At 23.0% G+C, this 20,751-nt stretch overlaps 1 protein-coding gene across 1 annotated transcript in view; it reads right to left on the bottom strand.

Moving 5' to 3' along the window:
• Positions 1-20,413, bottom strand: part of LOC145838132 (uncharacterized) — a 58,588-nt gene extending 38,175 nt beyond the window's left edge. The window contains exons 1-2 of the mRNA XM_082945678.1: positions 20,335-20,413; positions 18,952-20,184 (exon numbers count right to left, since the gene is read on the bottom strand). Of these exons, the coding sequence (XP_082801804.1) occupies positions 18,952-20,184; positions 20,335-20,413 (1,312 nt within the window). The remainder of the gene's footprint in view (positions 1-18,951; positions 20,185-20,334) is intronic.
• Between the last annotated feature and the right edge of the window lie 338 nt (positions 20,414-20,751).

Here is a 20,751-nt window from a genome sequence, read left to right as displayed (position 1 = left end):
ATCTATAAAAATTTAAAATAGTTATTCATAAAATTTAGAAAGAACCGAAAATTTTTGTAAATCTTTTTAGAAAATAAGTATATATAAAAAAACTTGTTTTTTTCGCTAACAAGTAAAACAATTAGTTTTAAACTTTCATAGATGAAGTTTATATAATTAAGAAAACATCGACCTTCGATTTTCGTTTATTTGTTCAAAACTTATTAATTTTATTTTTAAACTTGTTAAATTATTTTTTAGGTAACTATAAATCTTTTATAAATAAGATAAAAAAATTTATCATAAAAAAATATCAATTAAAGAAAACACAACTTTTAGTGGTTTGTAATAGCTATTTAAAGTATTTTAATTAAAAATGTAGAAAATTCAAACTTCTCCAGTACAAAATCAAACTAAATTACAAAAAAATATAACAATAATCTAATTTTATTTGAATTAATTTAAAATATAAATTAGTTTGGAGTAAAATCAAACTTCAATTATTTTAAAACAGCACAATAACATTGTAGTTTCATTGAATTGAAACTTAATCTATTTGAATTCTAATGTTTATTATTTACTAAAAGTTATATTAACGCTAGTCTCAAATTTTGAATACGACTTTTGATAGATTAAAAATAGATAATTAAAAACTTAAGATTTAACTTGTTTTTTTAATGAGTACGATGTGTTATTACTTGATACAAAATTATTAACAAAATTATTTAAAAAACATCGTTTTTCTCTTAATATTTTCATGAACAAAAAAATAATCTACAGCTGATTTTTTAAAAATGTTATCAAGTTGGTTCTTAATACGTAATTTTTTCTTATTAAGACAGATTAGTTAAACGAGCAAAAGACTTCAAACTATAAAAAGTAATTTAAATTAAGATTAAAAAATTATTTTAAACAAACGATATACTTATTTAACTTTACTCTACTAATTTCAATACATTCTTTTGTTTTAATCTAAAATTAGCAACTTGCTACATTACGATTATTACTTATTTAAGTTTTTTTTTAGTTTTACAAAATGAGTAAATCATATAGTATAAAAATAGTAATAAATACCATTCTGAAAATAGCTAAATATTCAAACCTTCTCCTAAATTAATTTAACAAGAAAAAACTTAAACCGCTAACGTTTATCGTTAAAAATCTTATAAAGTATATACTTGTAGTAATGTATTTGTTTAATTTAATAATTTGACATGAAATTAATTTTCTACTGACTTATTATACGATACTAGTAGCCTAAAGCTTACATTCCTAGGTATATTAAAAAGTAGTTATTTTAAGCAAATATTTAAATGAGAAGCAAGCTCGTAATAGTTTTTTTGCATATCTTTGTATTTTTAAATATATATTTTTCTTTTATTTATGTATTAATTACCCAACAGTTGATATCAAAACTAATAATTATAATATTCAAGTTTAAGATTTTTAAAGTTTGAGTGTAAGTACTCGTTAGTTTAATAAAATATAAAAAAAAATAAAAGACTTTTACTAGCTAGCAAAAACAAAAACATTTTTTATAATCTTCGTCCAAAGTACCTCCATAAGCAGTATCAACTTTTTGCATATTAGATTTTGTTTGATTGCTTTTATTAAAAAAAAAAAGATTAATCTACTTCTACTTATTGACAATGAAATTAAAATTCAATTTATTATAAAGTTGTTATAAAAATTGAATTACCCTCGGCTCATTATCCCTAGGTTTATTGTTATGTTAACTTGCATTAATTTCTTAAAAGTTTTTTCTAAGCTTTTGATTTTTTTTACGTTAAGTCTTTTAAAACAAGACGAAGTAAAGTTTATTATTTTAAATTATAATAAATGCAAGAATAGTATCAACACTTTAAATCAAAAGTTTAATTGGTTGTCCTAATGTATGGTAATCTTTGATATGAATTTAAAAGCTAAATGCAAAAAATAAATTTTTTCTACTTCTACCTATTTACATAAAAAATTCAAATTTAATATACTGTTTTTTTGCTATTTATTTTTTTTTTTAATTTTTAATTAAAACTGTGTGAGCTACGATTTTTTACTATGATAATTTACTTAAAAAATATTTTTTAACTAAAAATTGTCTAAAATTGACAAAAAATATGATCAACGTTTAAGTATAACTAATTTTTCTGAAAACTTTTAAAACAATCAAAATTTTTTAATGGCGTAATAAATTAATGTTTCTAAAATTAATCCAAACAAAACAATTAATTAACTAATTCAAAACGAAATTGTTACAAAATGCTGTTGTACTGGAACAACTATTTCATCAGAATTAATTATTAAAATACAAAATAGTAAATGTTCAAATATCAACTTAACAATAAATTAGAGTTTAAACTTTTTTAATAAAGCAACAAAATAAAATGTTTATTTTTTCACAAATAGATTAACTAGTAAAAAGGAAATTTATAAGAAGACAAAATTAGTGTCTAGAGTTTTGTACTGTATTAACAAAATAGACCTGTATTACATTTTTAAACCTTGTTGACGTCATACTTTTTAAAAAACAAACTAAAAGATAAGTTATTTAAAAATATTTGTGTATTTTAACAAGTTAATTGTTTTTTTAAAGGCCCAGGGATTTTTAACGAGTATCAAGCTCGCAACAAACAACATGAATTTAATCACTAAATCATTTTGTAAAACTTAATATTTTATGATTTTTAACTTTTTTTAATTGACATTTAGGTGACGCCATACGCATTAAAATTAAGTTTTAGTCTCATATTTCTGTGACTCATCATCTTTTCTATCATTAATCGTTATAATTTATCGTTTGCAGTAAAAGAATTTTTTAAAAACAAAATTTTATCATATTGTAAACTTAGCTTATATAGCTTAACTGGCTGCTACTAATATTAAAAAATAATTTTAACTTCAATTAATTTAAAGACCTTACACTTGACTTGATATTTTCTAAGAAATCGGAGAATAAGATAGTTTAAAAAACACAACTTATATCTTTTTTTTTCATATAACCACATGATTCTTTTATTCGTTTGAAAAGAAAAGTTTTCGTATACTTATGTAAACATTCTAAATAGCTGAATTTAAAAAAAAGCTCGTCTATAAAATTATTTCTAATAAAGCATTATAATGCATCTAAATACTATCTAAGATATTTTATAATACTTTAACTTTCATTCATATATGTTATCTTTCTTTTTGAAGTTCACTTTGCAGGTTATTGTTCATTTAAAACTAATCATTTATATTGTAAAATAAAAATATACTTTATGTTAACTACTAGCAATTATAATTTGAATTTAAAGTACATGAAATATTAGTAGAAAAAATATATAGATTTGAACCAATTTTATATCGGTGAGTCATGGTTAAATAAACTAAAAGCTTTATTCAGAAATGTTTAATTATAACTCAAATTGGTTTTTTAATTCTACAGTTGATGTCAAGGTTCAAAACGTAAATAGGAGTTAATATATTTCAAATGAATACTCTTTTATACTCTTTTCAAGATGAGTTTGACAGTTTTAAAAATAAATTCTGACAGTCCTACATATTTCTATGCTACAGTATCTTGAGTAATTTCTGTAACTTAGTATTTCTACAAACAACAATAAACAAGTTACAGCTACCAAATCTAATTTCATAACTAATAACAATTTATCTTAGAAGTATAAACTGATGAACATATTTCTTCTAAATGATATATTTTAAAACAACCTAGTTTTCTGTTTAGATTTATATTAGTCTTATTTCTTTGAATTAATACTTTACAATTATACTTTTTAAATTTTATTATTAATACAATGTTTCACTCGCCTGAAACTAATCAAACGAATTTATTCTAATTGAATAAACACTTATTCAAATAAAATAAATACTATTAATAGTGTTAATACTTTATGAAAATACAATTTTCAACACAATTTAAAATTGTAGTTTGTAATTCTTATTTACTATAGCCACTTATAACTTAGTTTTAATAACTGTATTTTTGTGCGTCTAAATTTAATTAATGTAACTGTTTGATGTATTCAAGTTGGTAGTGTTTATTACTCTTAATAAACACAATCTCTTTAAACTCACACAAATACTCGTTTGTGGGTATTTTAACATTTATATCACTTGTTTGTAGTCATTGACTTTAGTTATTCAATACTTTTTACTGTTTCTAAATAAAGGTATTTTGAATTTATTAAAAGACATAACAAAACAAGCTTTTGTATTAGTAAAAGCAAAATATCACATTTCTTACTGTATAAAAAATTTTATTTTGACTATTTTAGTGTGAGGTTACTTTGAGAAATAAACGATTTTGATCTAAAATTTGAACTAATTTTTTTTATCAGAATGTTAAGTTAGTTTTTTAAGAATATAGTTAGTTTTAAAAGTAAATTTCAGTCTAAACCTAAACTTAATTTACTAGCAGCTGTAATGTTTTTATATAATGTTTTACTTAATGTTAACTAATTTTGACGCTTTTTTTCAATTTTCAGTTAGAATATTTTTTTTATATAGATTTAAGCTTTAACTTACTTTTCTATGATGTCACTGAGAATACGAAATTGTGTTAGTCTCTAAGTGACGTTATTTACAAATATAGATGATGTCAAACTGATAGTTTTGTATGATTGTATCTTCTTGTTTTTTAATAAAATGTGAACATTTTTCTTAAACAACCAAAATTGTATCTTTAAATTTTGTATTATAAGTTTTTGAGGTTTAAACTTGCAATTAATAAAATAACTAATTTTGTTGTTTTATTCTAAACATGTCATTACGTTTTGCCACACGACAATCTAAATTTAAGAATATAACACTTTGATTGTAGTTTAACAATTTCAATAAACATTACTTTATAAAAAATGTTCACTACAATCCTATAATAGAATTAATGTAATATATTTATTCAATTCAATAATTTTACATAGAAACAAAAAAAATCTACTGACGTCTTACACAAAAGCAATACGTTTAAGATTACATTTCTACGTATAAAAAAATTTATTATCAATATTATTACCATTCTTTCTTGTCAAATATTTGATCGAGCAGCAAGCTCAACGTATATTTTATATGTAGTAATGTTTGTGCTTTTGTAAATATTTAAGTTTTGCTTATAGCTGTTATTTCTTTTAATTGTAGTTGAAAGCATTAGTTATAAAACTTAAGTTTGATTTAAAACGTTGAATATAAGTTCTCGTTAGTTTTTTAAAATTTAAGTAGCATTACTTCATCTTTTATTAGATTTTTACTAGCAAGCTTTTGTTTTAATTATTGATCAAAAAAACGGAAAGCTTTTAATGGTCTTAAAATAAAGTATACACATAAACAGTATTAACATACGTTTTACATCAGAAATTTAGATTGATTGCCTTAAATTTTTAATTGAAAATAATTTTAAAACAAATACAGATATAACTACTTCTTTACAAAACTATTTTAAAATTAAAATACTGTACAGTAAAGTACATCCGTTTCCCAATTCTTTTAGCTTCTAAATATTTTTTTTAAGTCATATAAATATAGATAAATGTAAAAATTGGGAAACACATACATAAACAACACAAAAAATGTTGGCTTCCTAGATTTTACTACCGCTGCGCTTTTAACACTTTTTAAAAACAACCCGTATAAATGTTGTATGGGACCTTAAGAATTTAAAATTAAAGTTTTAATCTGCAAATTTTTGTACATGTAGCAATCATCACAAAAACGCATTCTACGCGTTTTAAGATTTTTACAATCTTTTAATTGTTTTAAAGTAGCAATAGTTTTATTTTAAATTAAAATTAAAGTAACTTATTAGAAAAAAATAATCGATACTAGTCTTTTTTTTTTGTTTTAATAGTTGAGTAAGCAAGAATAAAAATCGTCCAAAATTCGATAAAGTAGTCATATGCATTAATTGCTAAAAATTATCTAAATTTGTACTAAAATTTATGTTTTAGCTTACTTTCAATCGTCAAGATGTCCCAAAAAAAAAGCAAAATTTTGCTTCTGAGTTAAAAAGATACCTTAAACATTTGGTAATTGAATTTAGTCTATTTATAAAAACAACTAACGATAAGTAACATCTTTTTTTAACGTCCTTTTGATTTTGAAAACTTTTTTTAAATTATTTAGACATTTAAAATTCAGTTAAGAAAAAAGTTGTTTTTAAAATAATATAAACTGTGAGTTGGATGAAATAGTCTAAGCGATGTACTTTCAGTTATGTATTAGAAGTTTTTTCATACTTAAATTAATATAAACGTCAGTTTTCAAAAGTAAAAAAAAATTAAAACTTTGTTTGTTTTTAAGTATTTATTTTAAGTGATATTAATTCAAAATATTAAATATTTACAACAAATATTTAGTGTTGTTTATCGGTAAAAGTGTATTAATAACTAATTATGCTAATTTGAATATTGTATTATGAATGTTTACATCAGTATAACTAAACTAACAATTTATATAAAAAAAGGGTTTGACTTTTCATCAAATCTGAAGTTTGAAAAGTTACAATAAGATAAGAGCTTATATAACAAGTTTAATGCTCGACTAAGTTTTGGATTTGGAAACTTTGTGTTATTTCAAATCAGTATTTTTAGTAAGTGGAAAAATATGAAATATTACTATTATTTCATTTCATCAACGCAATTTTTACAATTACTCATTTCACGTAGTCTTTTTCTGTAATGAAAACAAGGTGTATAAAGTTATGTATACAGTTTTTTAAATCTACAAAACTTTCTTCTGATATAATTTGCATTAAAAAAACTTGTTTTTGCTTTGTAGTCATCCCAAAATTATAAATGCCTTAAGAATCATAAATAAGGTTTTCAATTAAAAAACACTTTTAAAGATTGTTACTAGAATACTGCGTTGTTAAATCAATAACTAAAATTAATGTTAAACTAGAAAGTTGCATATGATTCACCAATTTATAATCGCTACTAAACTAGTATGTACATTTATTTCCCTCTTTTACATATAAAATTGTATATAAATTATATAATTTAATTGTTTTTTTAACTTAATCATACTTTTATATTGTAGTAGTTAAAAGTTTTTTACATATTAAATATTAAGAAAGAAAAAATAAAACGTTTAAATATATTTATCTAAAAAAAAAACAAATTTCCTATATAAAAAAACTTATATAACAATATCAGTTTAAAATTTTTAATTAAATTCTATAATTGATATTATTTTGATTGCGAAAAGTTATTTGCTTAGTTTCAATTGACGTCATGCACACTAAATAACAAGTTATAGGTTAAATAAAATGCATATATTAAAGAAAGTTGTTAGTAAACTGTATTTAACATTTATCGGATTTTTGTACGAGTATTAAGCTCGTAATATTTATAACGTACACACTACCTAATAATCTATTTAAATAAGAGAAAAGTTGTTGTTTATTTATCACTATGCGTTACTGACAAAATTAAGTAATCAAAGAAACTCTAATTTACTTTACTATTTAAACTAATTTATTATTTTACTTTGACAAAACGTGTTCAGAATTTTTAATATGCTTTATGATTGACGCTCGTATAAAATTTCTTAAAGAAAAGATATAGTATAGTCAAAGTTGATTTGTAAATATTTTTAAGTTAAGGTATAAATTACATTTTAATTGACAGGACGTAAGTAAAAACTACACGAGTAGTTTTCTTTAATAAAAATATTTCATTTAGATCAGAAGTTTTTTGTAGTAAGACAGTACTTTACTAGTTAAAAAAAGTGTTTTAGATTGTATACCTAATGTAGTCAAATAAGAAAAAAAAGAGTTTGCATTTTACTGTTAAACAACAATTATTATATGTTTAATGACCAGACAAATATATATACTACATTTTATTTTCAATAAAACTAGTGTTGAATTATAACTTTCGTGTATATACATTAGCTTCAAATTACAAAAGTTATTATTTTAATTGTTATTTTCTATAAGTTAAAAGAAAAAACAAATATATAGTTTCAATTAGGTTATTAATATTATTATATCATATTTTGCTACGCTAAAATAAGTATTGTTTTTATAATAGTTTTTATAAGTTTGCTTCCTATCTTGTGGAAAAATTAAACTATTGAATACTATCAACTTTAAAAGTAGTTAATTGAACTTTAATAGCATTAAAATTGAAGAGAATAAATTTTTTAGTAAAATATGGTTGTTAATTGATTGATATACATTTTTAATTAAATTCATATTAATTAATTATTAAAATTTTATCAATTGTATAATTTTTTTACATAAACATTACGACTAAAAAAGAACTTTTAATCTTCTTGCTTCTACAGAAAAGCTATAACGTTTATATATTTTGCTTAGATAAAAATTACTTTGGTCTCAGATTATTTCTTAACATTTTTTTTTTTGAACATACATAATTAAACTAAAATCAAGGTTATAAGCATTATTTTGTTTAAAAAAATAACGAGCCAAGCTTAAACTACAATTACTTTAGCTTGATAAAAACTCGTTTTAATTGTTATAAAAACTTATTGTGAGCTAGATGATTATTTTAAAACTCATTATATATCTATAGTTCAATCATAAAAAAAAGCTACATGATTTAGTAATTAAAACTATAGCGTTAACTTGATTTTTAATACTTATGACGTCAATATAAAAATTTCAAATACAATTTCGTCTGTTTTAAAGTAACATAATTTTAAAGTTTCAGTTGTTCTATTGTACTTCTATTTATCCTTAAACGTTTTTACTGTGTTCAACTTTATCTATTTAAATAAATTAAGAACAAGCCTGCAAAAGTTTGTAGTGTAAATAGTTCTTGTCATATAGCAAAAATGTTTTTTTTTTCAAAACACGAACTTTATTTTGTTGTTTTTTTATATGAAAAAGCTAGTTTTATTTATAGACTGTTGAAATAGTAAATAGATACAGTTTTGTTAAAAACTGTTACCTGTTTAAAATATCAAAAAAAAGAATAAACTTTTTTTTATTTGTAGTGAAAATTATAGTTTTAGCACAGTTTCATATTTGTTATTTTCTTTTTACTCTACAGCTATAAATTTTGGAAACAAGTTAAGAACTTAATCGAATGTTTTATTTAAGTTTTTCTACATAACAAAACATTTTTATGTATAACTTCTTTGTAAGAAAAAGACAAATTGTTATCTGTTTAAAAGATAACTCAGTTAAAAGACAATTATATGTCTAACTATAATTATGTGTTGCGAGCTTGATGTTCGTAAACATTTTCTTACTTCATTGATTTATGTTAGTTTAAAAATTGTTCTGATAAGTTATTTTAGGCTAAGAACTAACTTGTAAATTGATGTACATGAAGTGATTAAAACTAGATAACTGTAACGACACGTTGTATTATTTACATTTGCATAGCTCCATTAAAAAGTATAACTTTATATTACACTGAATCATATTCTAGTTTTATAAAAAAAAAGAGTACTGTGAATTTTATTCTTATATATTTCAGCGAACTTTTTTTCACTTATATCTTTATTTACAAACGATTAGCTTGACAAACGATTTTAAATACTATATTTAATTTATAAAAAAAACTTTTAAAATCATTGTCAAAAAGGTGAAGTTTTCTAGACATTTGTAAAAAAGTTATAATTATAGTGTTAACCGTCACATTACTTGAGTCCTCCTGTACATGTTAATGTTTTAGTGGTTGAGATTAACATCGTGTGCAAAATTAAAATGTCAGTTATAAAGATCAATTAAATTAGGTGTCAGTTCCGTATAAACTATTGTAATACTTAGAAACTGTATTTCACGTGTATCTTGACGAGAATCCTGCTCGGAATATCTGAACAAATTAGTTAAACTGTTGTAAAAGTTGTTTAATAAATATTGTTTAAATCAAGATTGGTTATAAAAATGACATTTTCAAAAAGAAACAAAATTAAGTAATAGAACAAATACACCTTCTAGTGCGAAATTTTAATACGATATAAACAACGTTGGTTTAGGCAAGCTTGATTTTCAGAAGTTGTTTTAAACGGCCCTACCATAGTAACGTATAAGTTTAACACAATATATCAAAATAAACATATTTTCTATTATCTTTGTATAAAAATTCATGCTTTAATATAAGGTGAAACGTAACTTTGTACGCACTTATTAGGCTACTTTTACAATTATGACTTTGTTAAAACCAAAATATATAAAATTTAAATACAAGCAGTTAGTTACACACAAATATTATTAGTTTGTCTAATAACTGTTCACATAGAGTTGCAAAATTTGAAATTTTATAAAATAAACTATTTCTTCTAAATTGATATCAGAAACGTTTAAACTTAAACTTTTGAAGCTTAATTAATACAGCTGTAAGTTAAACAATATTATGTTAAGTTCATTATAGTAGTATACGTTGTTACTATGAAAGAAATGTATACCGAGTGTCAGTTTAAATGTGAAGGTAATTTGAATACAGGCAACAAACACAAAGCTTGTATAACAAAACTATTTTAAATTTAACATTATTTATAAGAAATGAGCTTATTTGCATTTTTTATTTTTATTGACGACATGCTCAAAAAAGAATCAGTTAAAGTCTAAATCAGTGAATACATATTATAATACTATTACTAAAAATTGTGTTTCTCAATTTTTAAAACTTTGGACGAGTGTCATACTCGTAAATAAAAACCTTCTAAGGTTAGTTGCTTTAAATACATTAAACTTCTACTTCAATACACTTTTTTTGTTAAAAAGACTAAAATTGTTTGAAAAAAATAATTTAAGCTGTTTAGTTTTTATAATGTTTCACTAAATCTAAAAAAAATTGCCTAACAATAAAATAAAGAATTTTATATGTTTCAGTAACCGTAATCACATTCAAAAATTGTAGTTTTATCATAACTTATATTTTAAATTTAGTAAAACGTACCTTCTACTTCCTAAAAAAAATTAAGTTTTCTATAACAATTTGTTTAATGACAACTTAAAAAAAAGAAGTTTTTCTCAATTAAAATTAGAAATAAAGAGATTGTTTATTTCTAGTGACGTCATCTGCAAACAACAAAAGTTAAAGTAATTTTTACGTTAAAATGTGTTTTTTTTATATTCTAACCGTGCGTGGTAAAGTGTTTCAACGAGCACAAAACTTGAAATTTATGATACTAAAATAAGAAATTAATAAGTAATATTAGTTTTTTACATACTAGCAATGCGTAGGTTGATTATTTTAACAAAAGTTCGTAACAAAATATTCATTTATATAATCTATTTACAGATAACAGAAAGCTGGTAATTTTTTTACGGTAAATTCTATAAATAGTTATTATAAATGCATATTTTTCAAATTAGTTATTTAAATATATTCAGGTTTCTTTTTTTTTTTTTGTTCTAGAAACAAAAGTAAACAAAACTAATTCAACGAAACTGATTACTAACCAGTTTGATCAGCACAACCAGTTAACATGTTATATTTAGTGTATTTATACTTATATGTTAACAATACCTTACATGGTAGATTTCACATTCTAAATATTAAAGCATAGTTGAAAACTACTAATCGCAACTATTTATTGATACTATAATTATAATTAATATTTTAGAAACTGTTTTTAATATTTAAACAAAAACAAATTTAACGACGACATTATGTTAGCATCAAAAAAAATTATCTCAAGAGAAAAAATATTTTTAGCCTAATGTGATCTAATAAAGAATTATGAATAAAAATGTATATTCATATATACCACAAACATTCTTTTATTTATAAAATATTCACTTAATTTTCAGAAATTCGTTTCTTTCTGGCTTTCACTGTATTAAAGATAACTAAATTTGTATTTATTTAAAGGAATTACAACGTAAAAAGAGCAATACTTATTATGAAAAAATTAAAAATTTATCTATTGGTTTTTTTTTCAGACTTTTCAACCAATTTTTTCCTGAACAGATTTTAGTTTTCTATGGAGGTCATTAATTTTAAAAATAAAATAAAAGTTAAGTTTTATGTTTTTAAATATATATAACTTATACATTTATTATAAACGTTTCGAAGTTTTCTACGTGTTTAAAGCTCGGAAACTATATCATGATAAGTTTACTAGTATAAAATAGTAAGTTCGATTATCTATGTTATTGAAGTTTAATTTTTCTTAAAATTGAACTTTAGTTTTTATTTTTCATGCTTGTCGTACATTCACTATATTTTTGACAATTAAATTTTATAAGTTGTTATCCCTAGCTAAATTTTAAAATTTACACAAATTTTTATTTACTATAAGTTACTACTTTTCTAAACCCATTTTTTAAGAAATTGTGGGAATATAAATGTATGTTAACAAATTTAAAAAAACCAATAACAATTAAAATACATTCTGTATATCTGCAGAAAGTCATAAAATACTTCTACTGTTTATGTTTTTTTATAGTTAAAAACATTAGTCTCAAACTCTACCCCTTGCAACGATAAACGTTTTCTGATAACAATTTATTTATGACATCACGTAAGCTAAAGCAGAAAACTGAAGCGTTCATAAATGTATATAGAATACGGAAACGGGTTAATATGCATGAAGACATTTTTGAACGTAGAGTCAAAAATTCAAAAAGGGTCGCTTTTGCACCATGTTCACATTTGCGTTAAGTAATTTTTGCACGAAGGGTCATCTCTGCACGAGAATAAATAAACAAAAAAAAATAAGTGAAAAAACAAGAAAAATAAAAAGCTTAACTATCCATAAAAAAACAAGAAAATAAAAAGGTGAGGGTCAAGGGTAAGAGTGATAAAAAAATATATACCTAATTAAAATATTAGTAAAAAAAAGAACAATAAAATAAAATCAAAAATGAAAAACAAACTATAAAAAACACAAAAAACATAAGAAAATACCGACAGAGGATATGGGCTAGGGGTGATAATAAAAGTAAAAAAAAAATATTAAACAACTAAAAGTAATAAAAAAAAATCTGCCCCTGCAAAAGTGACGCCTTGTGCAAAATTGACGCCGTGCAAAAGTATTTTCGTGCAAAAGCATAATTGTGGATGTTTGACCTTTCGTGCATTTTAGACATTCACCCATAAAATTATAATTTAAAGCTTTTATATTTTATTCATCAAGACCTAGTTCAGTTAACCAAACCAAACAGAAAACCCACATTGGTTACTAAATACAAACTTGTACTTTGTTAAGTATGCATATTTATATACTTTTAAGTATTGAGGTTTATCTTAATTTTCAACGACGTGTGTAATTTTAAAAATAATTAGTATTAATTTTAACTGTCAAAAAAATATAAAACTGAAAAATTGTTTATACTTCCAACTAAGTTTGTATTTCAAAAAATAATGATTAATATTGTTTTGTTAATGTTATTAGAATTTTCCAGAGTTTGTGAAAAATTTGCTAGATTTAATTTCTTAATATACAGTATTTTTTTCTTTGTTTTTTAACTATGTTAAATCTCTAAGAACTTAATAAACTAAACTATAAAAGTTTAATGAAGAATAATTCAATATGTGCCATACTTAACTGGTGATATAACTTTTATGGTTTTATAGATGCAATAAATATCATATAGTTAAATAATTATATAACGCAAAACAAATATAAACTTTTAAACATTCTAATGGTAAATATCTAAAAAAAAATCTGGTAGATATTTAACTTAATTAAATAAAACCAATTGAATTTTAACAAAAATCAATAGTGTACTTAAACTCTACAACTAATTTTTAATAAATATTTCAAGTCGATTATAGTTTTGCGCTTCAAGCTGTGCTTGTTTAAAAATCAGTCTTTACAGCTAAGATATAGTGAATTTATTTAAAAGTTATAATTAAAATCAGAGAAATTAATTTAACTTATATTATTTTATGATTTAGAGGAAATTTATTTTCTATGATTTCATTAAGAACTTCATAATAATTATTATAAGTTTTTTATTTGTTAAACATCGTATACTTTTTGCGACGAAATTTAATTGAAACAAAATTAAAGTAAACTTATGCCACAAGTGACGTCATGCACAGTAAAACGCAAATCAACAATTCGTTAATTTTCATTATATTCAAACAAATTAAACAAATTCAGAATAAATAGTCATTTATAAGCTTTTTATCACAACTTTATAAGCGAGCATAAATCTCTTTAAAATAGTTTTAAAGTTACTAATAGTCTCTTATAAGTGTTTGTTTAACATTTATATGAAATTTTTTTTCACCCAAAATATATAATACTTTTGTTTAAAGAAAATATTAACTATCAATTGTTTTAAATGTTTTATTTTAATATACTTTTCTATTTTTCCATTAATTTTTTTTTTATATAAATATAAACCTGAGCTATAAATTTCAAGTTAGTTTAAGTAAAAAGTAAACTTTTTAATTTGAATTGTTTTGTACGTGCATTTGCAAAGTTTTGATAATATTTCGTATAAACAAAGCTAAAACTTTTTTTAGTGTTTAGAAATATTTTACTTGTTTTTTTTTGGAAAAAAAAATCTAAAGGTTTTGGTCAGTTTTAATCAAATTTTATTTGTAAAAATTTAATAATTTTGCTTTTAAACTAGTATTTATTTCAATTAGTAAAATACTAATAAATATATTTTTATTACTGTAAACTTTTGTACTTTCTTTTTCTACAATCAAATTTTTTTTTAACAAATGTAAGAATGAAACAATAAAAAACTAATTATAAACAAATGAGCAGAGCTGCTTAAAATTTCTAAGCCATACTTAAAAAACAATTTGGTGTATATACTTTTAATACTGAAATATATTTCATTAGGTATTTGGAAAAAGATTGTTTTTATGACAACAAGTAACTAAAATTTAAAACAAGCACGAAGCTTGTAATTTATTTTTATATATAAACAGGTTATTAAACGACAAAAAGTACGCTAAAACATTTGTTCCTAAGACCTGGTGTACGAAAAAACCTTTCGGTTATCAAGTCGCACACCACGGATACCTTTTAACGTCTTGTCCAGGACGTATTCTTTACTAAGTTTTCACGTATATACTTTTTTATTTTTAAAGCTTTTAATTTTTTAACGAAATCTATTAAGGACAAAAAAACATAAAAATTTAATTTTGTGTTTTTTTTAGAACTAATGAAAATTAGATTAACAATCTGGAGATCCTTAAAATAATGACGCATACAAAGTTTTTTTTTTGGAACAACCATGTTTTAATAATCTAGACTATAAAGAATCAATAAAATTAAGTATTCACTTAGTTTAAACACAACACAGTTTCTTATAGAGGAGTATAATAGTAAAAATACATTTTAGTAAGATGATGTATTTTTTGTAAGTTTATATATATATCAATTTTGTTGTATACAAATTTGTTCTTTTCTTAATATTTATAGTTATTTGCCTTGACTAAAAAAGAATGCTCAATTTACTGGCATGTAAAGAGCTTATTTAAATAGATTTATGCAAATTGTATATTTTATTCGCGACCTGATTTTGTGGCAAGAGATTGCGACTTTTTCAAGCAAAAAATTAAATATGAAAGTGCCTTATGATATGATAAAAATAATAAGGTAGTGTTTATAACCTTATTTTTTTGATTTTCTTGAAGTACTACTTAAATAAATTTTAAGTATTTAGTGAAATGTTTTATTGTGCAGTTGACTATAAAAAAAACTTTCAATTAGTTTGTGTAGATAAGTAAACTTTAAATTGTTTAATTTTTGTAATTTTAGTAGTTTCGCCTGTTTTTTTAAACTATGTATTTTTATTTTAGTTTTTGACTTTTAACACCAGTTTATTACATTAATAATGTCAAATAACTGATGAAAGCTTTGTGAATAAATAGTTTGGTTCATTTTTTATTTGACAATCATTTCTGAGCTAAAAAGGCTTTTGTTGAATATATTCAAAACAAAAAATGTTCTATAGACAACTATAAACAGCTAACTATAAATAAAAAATCCAGCTTTATACTTATGAATGATTTTGTAACCAGTATAAAACTTTTATTCTCTACAGTAATTGAAACTTAATTATTTATATACATACTTTAAATTAAATGTTTTGCAAATATTATTTAACTTGAATTATTTTTCAACAAAACTGTTTAACCGAGGTTACATTGATATTTTTTAAAACAGTATTTTAGAAAAAAGAACAAAATTGATATGTCAGGTACCATATGTAGTTCATAGTATTTGATAAATTTTTTACGAATATTAATCTTACTGAATTTTGTCTTTAAAATTAAAAAAATTTAAGTAAATATTTTTTATTTATAAAATTAAATTTAATTTTATTTTTAAGGATATATGTTTTTTTTTTACCAGTAAAAACTCCCTTTTGATATAAGTTATTATGAGCTCTTTCAAATAACTAATGTAAAAATTCTTCTAGTAAAATGTTTAAAATACTATGATTACCATACATAACATTTCTGCTGACTTTAAAATAAGCAAATTAAATGTAGTATCTATAAAATTGAGTACTCATAATCCTAATTTAAATCAAGACGAGTGAAACTTAGTGACTAACCATAAAAGTAATTAATAAAAAAAAGTAAATACATACCTGTTTTTGCTATATGTAACAAAACTAGTTTTATATAAACAAATTGGCAAGATTAATGCTCGTATAACTTTATTTGATATAAAAAATTTGTTTCTTAGGAAATTGCGTAAAAACAAAAATGAAATTTACTTTTTTTTTTTGTTTTTAAAAATTAATAACGTCACTTGTAAAAAATTATATATTGTAAAGAATGATTGTACAATCATATTTAAAATAAATTAAAGCGAAATCGTTATTAAATTTAAATTTGATATATGCATTATAAATATTGTTGATTTTGTGTTGTGGGAATTTTAAGTAATATAAAAATTCTTATTATTAGTATGGTGAAAGCCAGAAATAAACGAAGCTTTAAAAATTAAATGTACAAGGTATGTAATGAAAAAAAAAAATTAAATGTCTTTTTTTTAATGCAATACTCAAATCTAATGATTTTTTCCAATTTTTGCTGTTAAGAAAAATAATTTTATTACATCTTTATGTTGTCATAACAATATTTTTTATTTAATTCTTAAAAAAATAGATTTTAAAAAATCAATGCTAATTTTACTAGAATAGAAAAACTGCGATATATATTTTTGAATATGATTAAAAAACTCAAAACGGAAAAATCTAACACGAAAGATAATTAGAAGTTTATTAAATTATACTTTAAATAAACTCAACACAGAAATTATTTTATACAATGAATATAACATGTCAAATGGTTGTGCTAATGACCCTGGTTCGTTATCAATTCGTAAAAATAGTTTTTGGTTTCCTTCATTTTTTGTAATCAATATGATTACAAAACTTGAAGGTTATTAGATATTTAAAACAAAAAGTACTTGCTAATAATAATTATAATGCATAATTTTTTTTTTGTTTTCATATAAAATTTTTTCACTTAAACTAAAAATTTAAACGAGCTTCATGCTCGTTCAAATAGTCTCTAACTCTCTGCTAATATGTAGTAAGAAAAACAACACACTATGATGTAAAAACCATTTACCATAACTTGTGTTGTTTGCAGATGACGTCATTATAAAAAAAAAGTTTTATTTTTTTTTTTTAAGAAAAAATTGTTTTTGTATTTTTTTAAGTTTCACACCAAAAAAGCTCATTTAAAAAAGTATATTTTAGTTTTTACTCATTAAAAATAACTAGTTCAGTTTAAAAAAGATGTCTATATTCGCATGCTAAACGCACTATAGTTTGTATAGTAAAATAAAATTACAATTCAATATTGCATTAAGTAACTTGAATTTAGATTGAAATATTTATAATTTTTCAAAGTGAAACTTTTATATAAATTAATTTTAATAACTAAAACTTTTTATAAATAAAATCTTTATAATAGAAAAATATGGGATTCAGTCGCGTACAACTGAATTAGTTTTTTAAATAATTCAAACTATGTGCTCAAAAGTATTTTTACTAAAAAAATATAAATATAAAATGATTTATTATAGTACCTTAATTGGTATGTAGCTTTGTTACAAGCTATATGTTTGTTTTGAAGCTTTAAATGTTACAATTAATTTTAACAACTATCAAATAACTTTATATTTAAGAAAAAAGTTTTTTAAAAGTGCTTGACTCTATTTTAAAAGTAAAAAAAAAAAACTTCATACGGGTACAAATAACTTATAAAAAGTTAGAGATTTAATTAGAGATGTTAGTATGTTTACTAAGTTTAAAAAAAAGTTTTTGTTTAGTTTTATATAGTTATTTATCTCATTTATAGTAAATTTATTTAAAACAAAATCTCAATTTGTTTAAGTTACTATTGAATAAATAGGAAACGTTATATAGTTACTTTAAACGATTGTTTAAGTAAAACTGTATTAATGTTACTTAAAATTTGTTAACGAATATACAACTGGTATAATAAGTACTTTCTATTTGTACTAGCTTTTATATTTATACAAAACAAATACAAATCTATATTCCCTTACTAAATAGAAGGTAATCTACAGAAATTTTTCATATTTAAAGCAAAACGTTATATGTAATAATTTAAGCTTTAAAAGATGTAAAATATAATACCGTATAGATCAAAACATAACTAATAGTAATAGAAATTCAGTACCATTTAACTACAAGACAAACAAATTTTTTCATTATAAACTTTATTAAAACTTAAGCGCTTTCGGAATGTCCATATTCCCTTATCAAAATACTAAACACTCTCTAGTTAAACTAAGACAAAATAAATTGAGTGAAATTATATCATTTGTAAAAAACACAACTAATTAAAACGACAAGTAATTAACTAAAATGGATTTTTATAAACAATTAAAACAAAATGGATTATTTAAACACATTTATAGTTACTCTTGATCCTTTATCAGGACCAAGCTGATTATTCAAATTTGGCTGGAATTTTTTTATGAGTAGAGCTTCATAAGATAATAATTCATTATACGAAGTGCACGTTTTAATAACCTTGAAACAATTATAAATATTTTTACAATTAGTACAAAATACACAATTTTCAATATGTTTAAACACCGCACTGTTGGTTGGGGTCACATGTTCTTTAATTCTGACGAAAAGTTGTCTTTCTGTCTCACCAATGTACTGGTTGTTCAGATCTCCTGGACACATAAATTTATAGACAAGACAACTCTGATACAAGCTACTTATTGAATCTTTTAGGGAGAAATATTTCCCTACTTTTTCTGATCTATAAGTAATGCGTACTTTTACCCCGATGCTTTCAAATACTGCTTTTATGTTCTTGGCGAATTTCTCTGATGTCTTTTTAACATATGGTATTGTAAAGAATTGTTTCTTATCATCTTTATTTTCAATTAATTCTGTCTCAAAGGTGTCTTTCTTTTGTATTTGTTCATCGATAAACTTGGCCGGAAATGAGTTTTTCATCAACAGCTCTTTTACCTTTTGCCACTCGTTATTTTGTAAATCTTCTGTAACGAGATTTTTGATTCTGTGATTCAGGTTTTTTACTAAATTTCTCTTCCACGACTGCGGTACACACGAGTTAAAATTCATGAGCACGCCCGTGCTTGTTGGTTTTCTGAATATTGATGTTATAAACTTGTTGTTTTTTATTGTCACCTGTGTATCGAGATATGGTAGTTTACCTTCTTGGCAAGTCTGGATTACAAATTTCATGTCTTGATGCATATTGTTGAGTTTTTCATCAAACCGATCTATTTGTTCTTTATTTTGGAAAATGCAGAAAATGTCGTCAACATATCTGCAGTACATTCTTGGCCTTGCAGTTTTGTTGAGCAGCTCTGTCTCCAATTGACTGACAAACCAGTTGGCCAGTAAAGGGGCAAGAGGAGAGCCCATTGATAAACCGTTTGTTTGTTGATATATGGTCCCATTGAACATAAAGATGCTCTGTGAGCATGCTCTTAGAAGATTTTTAAATACTGTTTGAGTCATTTTTGATCGGGCAAATATTGAACTAGGATTGTCTATGTATACTACTTTCGTAACCTTATTAATAGTCTCCTCCAACGGGACGTTGGTATACAAACTCTTGATATCAAATGTGACACAAATGTCTGTGTTCAATGGTCGAAAGTCTTTCAATTTTTCAACAAACTCAAAGCTTGAGTTAATAATCCAGTCACTTTTTAAGTATGGTTTAAGTTCTGTCTCTAGCCATTTACATAAGGCGTATTCTGGGGTTTTTGTTGCTGATAGTACTGGTCTAAGAGGACAATCAGTTTTATGGTTTTTAGCAAAACCGTACATTTTTCCAGGCTGTGTTCCTTTGGGTATTAACTTATAGTACACTTTGTCAGTGACTAATGGTTTAATGTATTTGTATACAAGTCTGTATATAGTTTTTTCTTTTAAGTACCAAGGTGCTCTGCTGTAGTTGTTTGAGTTTGGATCAAAGTTAAGTTTTTTGAACCTACTGCCATCTTCTAGAATCTTATTCATTTTATCATTGTAATCTTTTGTGTTCATTATCACAACTCCGTTACCTTTGTCCATATTTAGGCACCTTTTTTTTTATTCCTTGCAAGGTTTATTAGTGTTCTGTGTATTGCCTTGTTTTTGTTGGTTGCACATGCTTTGTTGCTCTCAGAAATAAACTTTGTGGTACTGTTTCTTAGACTTTCTAGCAAGTCATAATTCAGAGTTTTGTTTTCTTTTGAACAAACATTTTTGGTTTGACTCTCAATAGAAGCTTTAGTTTTTATTTCATCAATGTGTTTAGGCATAATGCTTCGTTTGAAACCAAACATCAATGCTGATTTTTCGCTTAGTGACAACTTGTAGGAACTTAAATTGATTACACAGTCTGGCGTTTTACTTTTTCTCTGTTTGTT

This window comes from Thalia democratica, chromosome 6 (genome assembly GCF_965202585.1).
Source record: "Thalia democratica chromosome 6, ktThaDemo2.hap1.1, whole genome shotgun sequence".
NCBI classification, from domain to species: Eukaryota; Metazoa; Chordata; class Thaliacea; order Salpida; family Salpidae; genus Thalia; species Thalia democratica.
This window is presented reverse-complemented; position numbering and strand designations above follow the sequence as displayed.